Source organism: Struthio camelus, chromosome Z, assembly GCF_040807025.1.
Source record: "Struthio camelus isolate bStrCam1 chromosome Z, bStrCam1.hap1, whole genome shotgun sequence".
NCBI lineage: Eukaryota > Metazoa > Chordata > Aves > Struthioniformes > Struthionidae > Struthio > Struthio camelus.
In genome coordinates, this window is record NC_090982.1 from 52,454,657 (window position 1) to 52,470,469 (window position 15,813).

The 15,813-nt window shown below is 39.6% G+C and overlaps 1 protein-coding gene and 1 long non-coding RNA gene across 2 annotated transcripts in view; one reads left to right on the forward strand and one right to left on the reverse strand.

The window, feature by feature from the left end:
• LOC138064394 (uncharacterized) overlaps positions 1-15,813 on the reverse strand; it is an 89,451-nt gene that overhangs the window by 60,679 nt on the left and 12,959 nt on the right. The window contains exon 7 of the long non-coding RNA XR_011137633.1: positions 13,558-14,285. This is a non-coding gene — a long non-coding RNA (uncharacterized lncRNA). The remainder of the gene's footprint in view (positions 1-13,557; positions 14,286-15,813) is intronic.
• LOC138064392 (serine/threonine-protein kinase RIO2-like) lies at positions 1,185-15,295 on the forward strand. The gene is made up of 10 exons (XM_068926661.1): positions 1,185-1,402; positions 1,707-1,845; positions 2,467-2,583; positions 3,599-3,774; positions 6,635-6,723; positions 8,141-8,332; positions 8,758-8,850; positions 9,756-10,292; positions 11,267-11,363; positions 14,994-15,295. Exons 1-10 carry the CDS (start codon positions 1,337-1,339, stop codon positions 15,153-15,155), a joined length of 1,668 nt encoding a protein of 555 aa, XP_068782762.1. The 5' UTR covers positions 1,185-1,336; the 3' UTR covers positions 15,156-15,295.

The window sequence follows — 15,813 nt, forward strand, 5'->3', positions numbered from 1 at the left end:
ACTACATCATTATTGTTACAGGATAACAGGAGTTGTCAAGCTCTCACCCACTGCAACTTAACATACAACCCAGAACTGTTACTAACAAAGCAGTAAAAACATCTCCAGCTGTAAATATGAGTTTAAACCACCACCTCTTCCTCACAGGGTATGAGGAAGAAAAAAAAAAAAAAGAAGAAAAAATAAAAAAAAACTTATCCAAGGAATTTTTTTTAAGCAAAACAAAAAAACCACCACTTGCAAGCCCGCAAGAGGACACAGGGTGCCTTCCCGAGACAGGTAAAGGCGCTGGGGTCTCACCACCAGGCAGCCCTCAGAGCTGAGCAGAGGGGAAGGGACAAACCACGGGGCCTCTCTGCCGAGAGGGCGGACATAGGTGCCGCCAGGCCTCGAAGGACTCCGGCCTGGAGCGCCCGGCCCTGGAAAGGATCCGGATCCTCTGTTTTCCCAGGAAGCATGAGCATTTTTACAGGTGGGCTTACCTAGTGATTCAGACTGCTTTCAGAGTTATTTTACTACCTCAGAAATCTTTGTGCAATACATAAGCTGGCATACGCAGTCACCTAAAAATATAGGTATGTGTTGCGTACCGAACCAGGTCCTTGCAAGATTTCCTCCTAGGTCACTCACTGAAACTGTAGCACAGGACCACCACACGGAGCAAATTTTGAGAACACTTAGAAACAACAGAGCAAACGCGACACTTCACAGGAAGCACTGTACTTCCCCACCCCCGTACGCCGCACCGCGAGGCCTCCCCGCGCCTCGAACCCGCGGCCCCACCCGCGGCGCCTGCCCCGCCCGCCCACGCGCAGGCGCGCTAGGGCGGAGCCTGGCGGCGGGGCGCTGGAGGTCGTGGTCGTGGTCGTGGTCGTGGTCGTGGTCGTGGTCGTGGTCGCCCGCCCACAAACGGCTGCGCAACCAACCGTTACTTTCCCTTCGTGCCTTAAGACGGGCCCTTCTTGTAGGTAGCGGGTCTTGGCAGATGTACAGGCAGCCCAATTAACTCCTTCGCAGCAGGGAGCGGACTCTAGCCAGCCTCCTCGCTGGGGCTTGTTTTGTGGCATTTCTGATCCGAGAATGGCTCAGGGACCGGTTAAGCGCACGCAGGTCCGGCCGAGGACCCGAGCCGGTATGCAGCTGCCAGGACCTGTCCCGTGCACCCACCCCGCCCGGTCACGGTTACGGGCGGGGAGCGGCGGCGGCGCCTGCTGACAGCTCTGCGCACGCGCCGGAAGGGCGCTGGGCCTGCCGCCTGTGCGCAGGCGCAGAGCGGCCTAGCTGGTGTGGTGCGTGGGTCGTGCGGGGCCGCTGGCACCTACCGGCCGCGGCGGCCATGGGGAAGCTGAACGTGGTGATGCTGCGGTACCTCTCCCGGGAGCACTTCAGGGTCCTGACCGCGGTGAGCCCGGGAGCCCGGGGCGGGAGGGGCCGTTTAGCTAAGCAGGGGCGGGCAGGTTCCCTGCGCGGATGGGAGACCGGGCCTGCGTCGCCCGCGGGCGGCGGCGGCGGGAGAGGGGCTGGTGCGTCAACAACTGCTAACCAAACTTTTGAATTAGTTTTATAAATTAGCAGCGTTAATTTAAAAAAATGCTATTTATAAGGCACCCGTGAAAAGTGATTTCAGTCTCTTCGTGCATCTGATGTTATCTCACTGTCGAACTGCAGGGCTAACAGAAACATTCTTTTTTCATTTGCTGTTTTAGGTGGAAATGGGCATGAAGAACCATGAAATAGTCCCTGCTAGCTTAATCGCTTCCATCGCCAGCCTTAAACATGGAGGCTGCAACAAAATTTTGAGAGAGCTGGCAAAGCACAAACTGCTGGCCTATGAGCGAACAAAAAGTGGGTTTGAATTTTATATTGAGCTTTCCCCGATATACGGGTATTAACCCACATGAGTTACCGACTTATCAGAACGCGCAAACTGGAGCAGACTGCAAAAGAATCTGGTGCCCTTCACCCCATCAGAAATAGTTACTAATGCATTTTTTTATTCCCCATCATGTGACAAGTAGCAATTGTGCAGGTCCTTTCGTTCAGCCTTGCAGTTGCATGGGGCTTTGCAAACACACTGTGGGAGTTGCATGAAATCCCGCTCCTCTCGGGCTCAGGTCTTCAGAGGTTTCAGGGTGAGGATCCCTCTAGATCATCCAGAAAATCCCAAATCCTGTCTATGTCCCCTACCCGCCAGAACACTCTTTGGGTTTTCCCATGCTATCTAGACTACTACCATTGCCTCCATTAGTGAGAGGCTAAGAGCACATTTGTTTTTTTACCCAGCTGTTAGCTTTCCTTAAACATCTTTATCGTTCTGTCAAACTGGGTTGATATTAACCAGCAGGGGAAAAAATAGGTTTTTGCCTACCATAAATTGAAATAAGAAAGTAAACCAAAATGATACTTCTTTTAAACGTAATGTGTACATAATAAGCACTAAACGTTTTGCAATTTACTCTCATTTAGCTGTCCAGGGCTACCGGTTAACTAATGCAGGATATGATTACCTTGCTTTGAAAACACTGTCGTCCCGGCAAGTCATCAGTTCTGTTGGAAACCAGATGGGTGTTGGTAAAGAATCAGGTAACTCGAAAAAATGTTTTTGATAATTTTTAAGCAAATAAAGCTGTAATGCGCCAAGTGTTTTGCTAGAAATTGAGTAAAATTTCCTCTGGATAAACATGTCAGTCAATCTGTCAAACACTGAAGATTTATGGATCACTATTTGAAATGCTGTGTGAGGCTGCTGGCTGCGTTTCAGTTTTTTCTACAGAAGATTGGCCTTTCACGTTGACCGTTCTGTCTGATTTTTAGCTTATCACTGGAAACTCTGTAGGCAGATGGATTTTGTCTCACGCGTCGTGAAGAATTTTGAACCATTTTTTACAAAAAGAAAACTTTAACTTTTTTCCGCCCACCTAAAAATGAGATAGGAGGCTAAAATAGCGTTAGAACTATTGGAGTACTATCTTAGTTGTTCTTAAGTTCGTGTCGATTTTCGTCTGGCACAGCACGAAACTCCTTGAAGAATGAGGAAGACCATTAATGAGGACAAATGGCAGAAACGAAACATAGGCCGTTATTAAGAGGCTAGTCTCTTGGGTTGTCTGTCCAGTCAACAGAAAGAGAGAGAGTCCCCCAGAAAGAGAGTGTGGTTAAGAACAGCAGAGTTTGGCTTCTGCCCTAAATTTCCCTCTAGAGGAGCTTGTATTTCTTCTTTGCTATATCGATAGACTGGAGAAATTGGCCTGAATATAGGTACCTTAAGTCAGGTCCGAATCATCTGTGTTCCTCCTTTCAGTCATTTTTTTTCTCTCTCACTCTGAATTATGTTTCAGATCACATCGCAGTTTATTTTAATGGGATACCATGATCTCTTTGACAGTAACTTCTTTTCGTGTAGTTCAATATGTACAATAACGTACAATATGTAAATATAGCTGTCTTTAGTAACTCTCAGAGTAAGCGTAGGTGATCTCGCCGTGCTGGAAGTAGCAATTGTAAGAAGTGAAGCAACAAATTTCTCACAGCACTTTTCCATCAGACGCTAGCTTGTTTTATTTCTTAGATGTAAACTAGTATTTCTTTCGTCTTCTAGATATTTATATTGTTGCAAATGAAGAGGAGCAGCAGTTTGCATTGAAATTGCACAGGCTTGGAAGAACTTCCTTTCGCAGCCTTAAAAATAAACGTGACTACCACAAGCACAGGCATAAAATGTCATGGCTGTATTTATCCCGGCTAGCAGCAATGAAGGAGTTTGCCTACATGAAGGTAGGTGGCCCTTCACACTAAATCAACAAAGGTGTAATAAACTGGAAGATACTCTTTGGATTTTGTTTCAGTTCATTCATATTTGCAGTACTAAAAAGATCTACACGTTTTCTCTACTGGACTTGAACTACACGTTTTGGGTAATTTCAGCGATATATTTCTTGTATGCTTTCCAGTAGCAAAATGAGGCTACGCCACGAAAGTCATGTGGCGTGGAAAAGGATTTCTTATGAGAAGTTTAGATGGATAGTGTTATTTATGGACAAATGACATACGAAGCTGTCCAATCACCTGTATCTTAACAAGGCAGTGGTTAAATACACTGTCATTGCACTTCACTTCTTTGGAAAAGCCAAGAAAAACATTCCTATATCATTTTGTTGGTCCATGAATACGTTTACTGGAGAAAATTTGTGAAATGCAGACAAAGTTATGCCTTACCATCTTGACTACGTTTTAATTTGGATTCTTTCTGCACACGTAATTCCAGGGCGTTTTTAGAGTTGTAGTCAGGTGAGTTTCAAACAAATTTCAAACTATGCATATATCTAATTTGGAACACAAATAGTTTGTTTCAGTGATACCTGTCTTGCACCTGTCTTGCCTAAAAGATACGCTGTAATTTAGGTTGGACGGGACTTCTGAAGGTCCCACTCTACTCCATTTTCCCGCCCAAAGCAGAGCTAGCGTTAAGGTCAGATCGGGTCATTCAGGGCCTTATCCTCTGAGTATTGACAATTTTTTAGGATGGAGATTCCACAAACTTTCTTGACAACCTGTTCATGGGATGCCATTCAAGTACGTCTCTGCTTCTGTTTGCTATGCTCAAATGAAGTGTTTAGTAAGTTCTTTAGAATTTTAATGATAGTTGGAATTCAGTTAAATGGTTCTCTCGATGACTTACTTGCTTATTGAGATTCATGTTCGTATCTATTAGAAGTAAAAGAGCACTCAGTCACTTGAGAGTTAGCGTTTTAAGAGCAGTAAATCAACGACTTTGGATTGATTGAGTTGGGATTTTTCTTTTTGCGCCGGTAATAATACTCTAGCACAGAAGTAGGCCGTATAGATCTTAATGCAGGGAATTTAATTGGTGAGTTGACCAAATTCTGTGTTTTAAAACATGCCCATATGTGCAGGCTGGCAGTAATTTTCTGTCAAAGTACATTAGATTTCTCTTTTCATCAGGATAGGAGTCATTCATATTTAAAATCAAATTTGTTTCTGTTGTTATATCAGATTCTAAAGCAAGAGATAGTTCTTTTATCAATTAGTGACTCATTTGAGGTGTTAACTATATTTCATTTGCATTAAAGGCTGAAACATCTGTAGGAATTCAATACTGAGGTTGCAGGCAACAGTTTTCATGTTCAGCTTTGGGCATCAGTCTTTAAAAAGAGTTGGGCCTCCAGCACCCCTCTCCCTTCCCAGCACTACTTGCAGAGTTCTTACTTAGCAACACCTAAGATTCCTAGTATGTGGGAAATGCAAAGATTCTACTTTATATATAACCAGTTCTGCTGCTTCTCCTATAAATTCCTTGCATGAGCTTGCAAATGAAAAAAGAAGAGGCTATTTACTGTTACTCTGTCATTTGTCAGACACTTGTTTTTGTCCTGCTGTTTTACTGTATTTTTTTATTTACCATGGTGTTCAGTTGTTGCTGTGCCATTGAGCGTACTCTGTCAGTGCAAACTGGCGTTCTGAGCTGAAAAGGTACGCTTTGTTCTGTACCGAGGGAAAGTAAATTTCATTTCCAAGCGTGTATTTCTGCTCTCTCTGAGTTCCAGATTTTTATGACCTGCTTTAAAACTGCAGATATCTGTAAAAGATTACAAGTTGATAGTGGAAACCTATTTATCAAGAACTACCTTCCCCTTCTCCTCTTGTGATATTCAACATCTCTATATACATTAAATACGATTTTCTCGTTTCTTTTAAAAATCGTGATTGTCCTTAGGTTCTACCAGTGGCCATCCCAGAGAGAAAAAGGACTACTAGCATCATTTAGAAACTCTGTATTGGTATATTGGTCCACAATGTAAATCATTGTGTGGCCAGGACTTGTAGAAATATGGACCTTGGAATCAATTTCCCTGAAAAGGGAGGATGGAGAGTATTAAGTGCATGCGAAAAAGTGAAAATAGTGTAAAACTTCAGTAACAAAAGCTAAATTTATGTTGCTATAACTTAGAATTTTCTCTTAGAGAAAGTCACTGCTAATGAGAGAATGAGCAAGAAGAGAACAAACCAATAAAGAAGTTGAGTGTTGGATCAAGTGAATGACAAAATTTGCATCAGAAAAGGCTAACAGGAGTGCTGTGCAATATTATGACTTCCATTTATTAATCTGTAATAGGGTGTAATGCTGGCTCTTAAATATTTAAGAAATGAACTTCTGCCTTATAGAAACTCGGTATGTTTACTGAGCTAACAAGCCAGACAGAACTGAACTGACAACAACTTAAAAGGGGGAATCTTTTTCTAATGCCTGCCACGCTATTCCTGATTATCTGCTGTTGATTACTTACACTATCAGACTAGATATGATTCTGTCTTTTTCCCAGTCTTTGTTTTCTTTTTCCTCCAGATGCGAGGTAAGTAAACTGTGGACGAAACAGAAGCCTGTTTAGCGTCTAAATTTATGAATGTCTTTGCAGTGAAAATTCAGAGGGATGTCATGCTGCCTTCCCACTTGGAGCACGTACTTTGTTGCTTCTCGTTAGCATCGGAGAAGTCTGTACTGTGCTACTCCCACAACAGTATTTATTGCTTAGCGTAGATGGGAGTTTGTTAACATATGTAATGTTTTCTTAACCACTGACTTTAATTTTTCAACATAATTGTTGTCTCTTTCCAGGCACTGCATGACAGAAAATTTCCTGTGCCAAAAGCTGTAGACTACAACAGGCATGCAGTAGTTATGGAACTTATTAATGGCTATCCCTTGTAAGTACTGAAGCTTGAATTCTCTGTGTAATAGAAACCCTGATAACTTTAGGTTCGATAAGGTAATAGGGCTGGTGCTTTTCCTCAGCATATGGGTGAACTATGACTTCACTTTGCTGAATGTTGTCCTCTAGCCTACACGGGTTAGGGTTCTGCCTCGTTACAGTGTTCTGTCTGTTATCTCTTTATTCAAAGAAGCTAGTATTTCTTTTGTCCGAAGAAATTGCTGAAATAGACTGATAGTTAAAGTAGGGAATACATCAAAAGAGCAGTGAGGCACAGGATAATATTACAAGTGTTTTCTGCATAGAAATTTTGTATCCTGTATGTCTTTCACGTTGTGATCTGTCTTTGGCTTCAGCTCATGATCCTTGCTGTGGTAATTCAGCTAAGATTGCGGCTCACCATTTTACAACTTCTTTTGAAAAAATGAGTTTCTTTGTTTTGTGTACCTAGAACATCGTGTATAATTATCTTTATTGTTGTTGCTTCAAGGAATGTTACATTGATTGAGTTGTTTAACATCTAGAAATATTAAATATCATTGAAGTTTGTACGTGAAAAGACAGGTTGGTTTGTTTGCATTGCTGAACGCGTAAGGTCTGTTTAATAGTCAGTCTAATCCAAAACAACCTGGGTCCTTACCTAGAGATTTGAAGTGCTCAGTTCTAGAACAAATCGAGTCATGCTCTGATATGACAGTCTGTATCTGTAATGGGCATTTTAATCAAAAGAGAACTAATCCCAAAACTTAGGTGAATTGAAGAGTAAGGTGGAAGAAGGAATAAATGCCTTTGAAAGAATGAATGGGATATTTTATGATATGGACTTGTGGCTATATGGGAAGTACTGCCAATTAATTTTTGAACCAATATGAGCATTTTGGGCAGCAGCCTGTTACAAAGCTGCTAGACTTCCACGGTACTTTCTTTGCGTTATATGAAAATGATTCATTCTCATAACACTGTAGTGCTGCATTCAGAGCAAAGTATCTTAAGAAGTAACTGCAAATGCTGACCTCTTCTTGACGGCGCTTAGTGTAACAAAGCAAGTGCCTTCTTTCTTAGTCTGCTTGTGAAAAGATGATCTGCATTTTGCCCTGTTAAGCTGCTTTGCTCTCACTGGTCTAGGTTCAGGCGTTAAGGGGTTTTTGTTTGTTTGTTGTGCTTTCCTGTAAGTTAGTCTAGAAAATACATTTTTAGGAAAGGAAATGTAATGGGGCCTATCGATTTGACTACAGAAAGACCTAGTTATTGCCGCTACTGAGAGTAGGAGGTTGAACTACAGATCTCATGAGGCCTCTTGCAGCCTGAATTACCCAGTGATCCTGTAAGATGCATTTCATCTACCCTGTATGTATTTCATATAACTTCAGTCCTTGAAAGTTCAGGATATTTTATTTTATTTAACTTTCCAGATGCCAAGTGCGCCAAATGGAAGATCCTGCCTCTGTCTACAGTGAATTAATGGATCTGATTGTAAAACTTGCTAATCATGGTTTGATTCATGGTGATTTCAATGAGTTTAATCTCATATTAGATAACGATGACCGTGTCACCATGATTGATTTCCCTCAGATGATATCAACATCACATCCAAATGCTGAATGGTAGGTGGAAAGCTGAAGATATTTTCAAAATAAATCTAGCAAATGATGATAACAGCAAATGGCCAACCATGAGTCCTCTTTTTCATAAATCTGTTTCTAATATTATTTTTCCCCCGTTTTTGTCAAGGGACACAAATAACATAACAAATCTAGTCTGATTTTATGAATGGGGAGAAACATCTCTTTAGGATAAATACGCAGTTAACTGGTTGTTGAAGAGAATGTCTTTCAGAAAAGAAAAGTTTAGAAATCAACAGCACGTCAGCAGTTTGTCTCCCTTGGTTTTTTTTCGTGAGATCACTAGTAGATCATTACTTTTTAAATAAAACCTTAAAATACAAGACGCTCAGGGTAAAAGCTGATCACTGCAATAAATTTCATTACCTTGATGATATGTTTCTGCAATTCTGTGTTTTTTTTTTCAGGTATTTTGATAGAGATGTTAAATGTATTAAAGAGTTCTTTAAGAAACGTTTCAGCTATGAGAGTGAACTCTTTCCCACGTTCCAGGATATCAGGTATAAAATGCCACAGGAATCTGAGTTTTTATTTATGGTATTTTTGTTGTTTTTAAGAGAGTAATGAATGTTTGTGGGAGAAAAGAAAAAATAGGCACAACTATGCAATTGAAAGTGGTATTTTTATCCTTCCTGCTGTAAGAAGGATCTGTTTTCTTCAGCCAAAGCTACTGTTAAGTGGTTTGCAAAAGAGGTAGTGCATTTTTAAATCTGCTGCTGCATACTTTGTCTTTCTTCTTGCTGCTGAGAAGGGGACGATATTAATCCAAAGCCTTGATACAAAAGACAGATATCTAGGAAATGTTACAGTGATGCAGAATCAGGTTCTCCCACTCCTTAAAGCCTATTTGACACTTCTGGTATATGGAGGATTAATTTAGGTTCCAATTTTAAGTTTATTTTAAAAATGCCAGTAAATGTGGTGACTAACGTTTTTAGAATTTTTTTGATGTTTTTGTGTCTTTTGAAAAGTTAAGTCATTTTGGCACCTTTTAAGAATGATGTTGTTGCAATGAAAAGGATTTTTTTTCACATTGAGCTCCTTTTCGAAAGGAAGCTACACTTGCCTCAGTCTGGGTGAATGTTAGTGTATCCCTTATTGTTCCGTGTGCATAAACATAATTTGATCTTTAAGTCAAATGATATTCCTGCTGAAATCAAATAAATAAATAAATGCTGGTTGTGGAGATGGAATCATCTTCTGTGGAAGTTTGCTACTGTCAGGCTACAGTCTGTTAACTAATTTACCCAAAGCTCAGCACAATCATGCGGTGTATACTCTCTTTGTTAATATGATCTGAATAGTTACAGTGCAACTTGATAGTATTTTTAATCCAAAGTAAGGCATATTACTAGCATGATGATTTAATGTATTAAAAGAAAACCTACTTGTACTTCTTTCTCAGGAGAGAGTGTTCTCTTGACATAGAGATTGCTGCCAGTGGCTATACAAAAGAAATGCAGGAAGATGATGAACTGCTTTACCCAGCAGGTCCTGACGAGGATGATCATAAAACAGAGACATCAGACTTTGCAGAAGAGCCTGAAGGTAAACTCAACGTCCTCAGCGCAGATAAAGAAAACAGGGCAGACTTTGTGCGTGAAGTGGATGATTTCTCTGAAAGCAGATCCTCTAAAGACTTGATGAATTGCAATGAAGAGGCTGATATGACTGAAAGTAGTGAAAATACACAGACACTGAGTATGTCAGAGTTGAGTTCTGCCTTAGAAAAAGTTGAGAGGCAAACTACCCTTTGGAACATGAGTGATGACGCAGAGAGTTCTGTAACTGCTTTTTCTGAGGACAAAAGGATAACTGAAAATGCTGCTGAAGTTGAACATCAGACAGGTCAAGGAGAAGGCCCCGATGACAAGGACAATGAAGACGAATGCCCTGATCTGGTTGACTTGTCAACATTAAACAAGCAATTCAGGCCTTACAGGTAAAGATTCACATTGACTGTCTGTGACTTGTTTCCCCCCCGCAATAAACGGCCATCTTCAAAGTAGCTCAGCAAGGACTGCTCTTGTGCCACCCTTGTTTAAATTGAAGAGTAACACTTCAATTTTTTTTTTTTTTTGTTAAACATTAGAGTGAGTACCTTTCCTGTTGACTTCATGCTAGGTAACCTATTGATTGGTACTATATATGTAAGGCTTAGTGTGACAGATCAATTGTCTCGCTGTGTAGTATCCAATGAAAGAACCAGTCTTGGAATTAATTCATAGATCCCACCTATTTTCTCTGGTGGACTTTTTTCCCATCTTTTTTTTTCTTTACTTTAATTAATAATGATAGTGAAAGAGTTCTTGATGTTAAAATATTTCTTCTGAAATAACTCTAATGATTAGATTTATAATTAGAGTGCTCTTTCTTAAAGCCAATATATTCTTCCCCTCGCTCAGCTGAAGTTAGCAAGAACATGTTCCTTGGAATATATTATTCAAATATATCTTACTGTCTGTTGTTCTGGCTTTTAATTCCTTTCCTGTTTAGAAATTCCTGTTTACCTTCAGGCTAGCCAGTTATGCATGAAACTAATTCTGAGTTTGCCAGCTCCTCATGTGTCTGAATGTGCATACAGGCTCTTGCACACCCCTCTTCTTCCCATCCCTTTTGTGTTTTAGGGAAATGATTTGTGTAGGCAATATGCAGAACCTAAAATACGATTTATCACTTTCTGAAGTCTGCTTTAATGCATTTAGTATGTATGTGGCTTTTGTGTAATAAATCTAAATGTGTGTTTTGAAGAACTAGAGTTAAGACTTCAAATGTATATTTTCTGGAGTACTCAGAAGTTGTGTTGGGAATTTTCAGATTTTTTCTCCAAAACTTATGATTAGAACATGATAGCCATAAAAGGCAAAGGATGTTTATTTTGTTGCATGGAATAAAACATCAATTTTTGTATTTTAGAAACGAGGAGAGTATGGCTCATATCAATGAGCACAGAACAAGGACTAAAAGTATCACATCAGTCAGCAGCGTTGGGAGCTGTTCAACCATTCCACCGGTAATTTTTTTTTCCCCTAGTCTACTCTCAGTCCGTCTTACATTGTACGTAGCTGACAGGAAGTATTTATAAAAATGTTCTCTAGCATTATTTATTAAATGGTTATTATGACATACCTCTGTGGTTTGTAGTTCCAGACCAACAGAAAAATAAGACGAATATTTTTGTAATTGTTTAGAAGTAGAAAATTTTCAGCAGTTCCCACCATCTGTTGCTCTTTGCTCTACTTTTCACCAATGTTCTACACCAGCATTAGCAGCTCTCTTATTTAGGCAATAACAGGTGTATGGATGGTAATACACTAATTTAAATATAATCAGTTCATTCACTTCTGTTGTTAGCTACAATTAATATTTTTGAATTGTAAAAATGAATGCTTGAGTCAAGATTTAGCTTGGCCATTTCCACTACCTATCTTACAAATTCACTCTTCTCTGAAACATTCATACAAACTCATTTCAATAGGTGGGTTTTTGGCAATATGAATTTGACTTGTTCATCATATAGACACGAATGTTTTGCAGCTGAAGTCAATGTCTTCTTCTTCAACCCCAGTCGGTATAGTCGGGATGGCTACCTTTATCACATTTCAAAAGTGCAACTTAATTCTAAAGGGAAGAAAATTGTTTCTAGTTATAATATGTCCTCCATATAAAACGGGAAGAAACTACTGTCCTATCAGCTGACACAGCTGATCCACGAAATATTTTTTTTCTTGTGGGTCAGACTGTATGCTTGCCACTGTAAACGTGGGCACCCGTATTCAGTCTCAGTTTCATTAACAGTTAGGGATAGCAGGTATGAAGGATCCGTTTTGAGGAATGTGCTAGCGTAGTTTCAGCTCTTTCATGGCATGGACCAAAAGTCAAAATGGGCAGATCATCTTTTCAAAGCCTTTCTACTGCTCAGTAAGAGTATGCATCCTATGAACATTGTGTCTGAAAACCCCACTATTGGCAAGAGTAATCACATAGTTAGACTTGTATATGAGAATCATCAAGCAGCCTCTTAAATCCAGGGTCTGCTACTTACTACTTCACTAGTCGTCTTAAAAAGGTTTTACTACTACCTCACTAGTCTTCTAAAAGAGGTTTTACTACCTCCTCTTAAGTGGTGTGTTTTATTCTGTGAAGAAGCCTTGTTTTAGACAAGGTGCCGCTGAGTGGCTATACTATTCATAGCATGCTGGGCGGCTTTACTTCTTTTTTTTCAGATAAGTATGTTAAAGATATGCCAATAACGTTAGAAAGTTGCACGCATAAACATACACGTTAAGGAACAGCCTATCTGTGTGTTGGCTAACACATTTTTCTAGGACTTCATGTGAGAAGAGAACAGATGTACATGCTAGTCATCACAGTTCTTATTATTCTAGGGGATGGCCTTAAACGTCTCCCAAGGAGACAGAGGCTTAGGTTAGAACTGGGCAACGAAGGAAACGAGAGCCAGGATGACCTCCTCCTGTTGGCAATTGTTTTTTCCTCCTCCATTTCATTAATTTAAGTCTGCAGGTTTTCTAAAAAAAAGGTTGGTGCTACTAAGTCTTACAGAGAAAATGACTTGAAATTGTGCTCGTATACCACTTGGTGGCAGCAACGGTCATTCTGTAGCTATGAAAGGTTTGCGAGTGCTTACGGGATGTTTGTTTGTTCTGTAGCAGACACATAAAACATGTTAGAAATATTCAAATAGCATGTACCTAGCTAATATTCTGTTCTAAAAGAAAGAAACACAGTAGCAGGAGAGGCCTTCTAGAGACTGAGCCACAGAAACAACTTTTAATCCTGCACTATCTTGCACGACACTTCCTCGGTAACTAACCATGAAGTGAAAATAAGGTTTCTGCCCATCGCAGAATCTTATTTGAACTTTTGAATGTTAGAGCAAAAGAAAGGATATGTATAATGAGCTAACTATAACATAAGAAAATGATTATAAAAGTGAAAATACAAAAGAATGGCACTGGATTAAGACCCACTGGGCTACGCAGACCCAATGCCGGTTATTGCTGCCGGCGTTGTTGTTGTTGTTGTTGTTTTTACAGCTTGTTTTCTGTTCAGTGGACAAAACATATATTGAAAAATAAACAGCATAAAAATATTTTCAAAGTAAACATGTGGAAGGAATTCTTATAGGCATATATATAACAATAGCAGTAATAGCTATGACAAAAATAAGGATGTTAAAACCTTACCTGTAGGTGACTGGAATCGAGGTATGTAGGCTTGTATCCTGATTCAGACATCTGTGTTGCAAAGTTTCTCTCATCAATTTTTGTAAAAACGACCAAGAAAGTCTTCTGCTGCCCTTGATCGCAGGGGAGAGAAGTAAAGAAGCCTTCCTTCAGGGTTCTGCCTATAAAAAGCACAGAATGACAGTTGCCTTACTAACAGAAGACGACATTAGTGAAACACTTTTAATTCTGATCAATTTTTCTTCTGGAATACTTTTAAAGAAAATCTACAATTTTTATTTCCAAAGAGCTCATGCATAAAAACGCGAAGCACCAAAGGAAAGAAGGACGCATCACATGCAACTGTTTTTTATCCATGTTTAGAACTGCTGTTCTGGTGACGCCCTAATTACTACAGAATTCCTGCTGCAATCAGAATTCGGTCCTTGAATTCCTAGAACACCTTTTATTTCCTTACTGTAGCTGTACTAGTCACAGCTACTTTTAAAGAATATAACTTGTCAAAACTATGCTTTCTAGTTCTTATTCCCTACCAACTTTCTACTTAATATGCTACAACGAAGTTTAGCTGATAGTACAATAAACAAAGCATCACAAGGCAACTGAAATTAGGGTAAATGTGAAAGAAATATTATTGGACAGAAACTCTTCCTCTTACCCCGTAGTTACTTGGACATCAGCAGATCTTCTATTAATGGCAGATTTATTCCTTGATAGCTTTTTAAATGCTGTAATAATTAGAATAAAGATAAGACACATTCCTGGAATTACCACCAAGATATGATTCCTGAACCTGATGACACAGTGTTAGAAAGATTGGAAAAAAAAAAAAATTTGTGGTTTTTTTTTCTTTCTTCCAAGACAAGAAACACAAGCACATACTCAATACCACTGCAGCAAAACTTGAGTTGAGATCATTATTCCAATGAGGAATTCACAGCCAAAACCTGCTAAATCATAGCTTGGTTTTTATTATGCATAGCTATCGTTATCATAATATGAAAACATAAGTACAAATAACAAATGAAGATTCTGTAAAACCACTGCTGTTCTAGGGAAATGGCACTCGCCGCTGCTCTTTCAGTGCTGTTGCTCCAAACGATTCCTGACTGCCCCTCTTTGTAAGCCACGCTGGTGGTGAAGAGCCAGTGTTTCCGTTAGAGTTGCACTGAGATCTTTGCAATCCAAGCTTTAAAACAGACCAGAGGGCTAGAAAAATAGGCACAAGCTAAATAATTACTGCAGGGGCATGAAATGTTCTCTTGGGTCCTTTTTTGTAACTTAAAGGATACTTGTCAAATCTTCAAGCGTAGAACGTTACCACCTTTTACATTTTTGTGGAAGGCATGTTGGTACTGAAATGTAAGATTGCTAAGGGATGTCTTAGTACTAAATGATTTTCAGAAAGTACTGATATTGGCTTTATTTATTTGCAGGAAGTGGTGAAACGGAAGATAAAACGTCAGCTGACCAAGCAACAGAAGGCCGCTTTGAGGCGGCGGCTGCAGAAAGGAGAGGCAAATGTTTATACCCAACAGCGTCGAGAAAATATGCAGAACATTAAGTCAAGCTTGGATGCGGCTAGTTTCTGGGGATAATTTATTGAACCTTCCTCTAGAACATCAGAAAACTCATAATATATATATATTTGAAGTCATTACATTCTGGAGCAATAACCTTTATATACAATGGAATGTTTTTTTTCCAAAGCTAATAAACATCATTTTGGTTCCTGTGACTTGGCTGGGGGATTCTGTTTTGTGTTTCTAGTTAAAACCATTGGCTGTGATTTAAACTGAATCAGTGGTATCAGGTAGGATAACTACACTAGGGTAATTCCCAGCCTTGTTCTAAATGGATTGTACTGTTTCTGTGTAGGTTAAGAATCTTTTGCAGTGCAGAAAAATTTTCTTAAAATTTTCCCTTCCACCTTGAAACTAATTTCTGCAAGGACATGAAATTAAAATCTGAAATGCTGCCATCTTACATTATAAAGAGATACTTCTTCAGTTTAATTAAGAATCAGAGATATATCAAACTGATACAAGTTAGTACTGAAATAGTTAACACTCTAAGCTCTCTTTTGTACCTGTACAGACATCAGCAAACCATATGTTAATACCCATACTTTGAACCAAGCAATTCTCTTTTTTTTTTTTTTCCCCCTTCACTCCAAGCTTTCACATATAAATCTTGCCCCAGAAAGACAAGTAATAAAAACAGTTTTGTACAGACCTGGCAAGCATTCAGATTTCT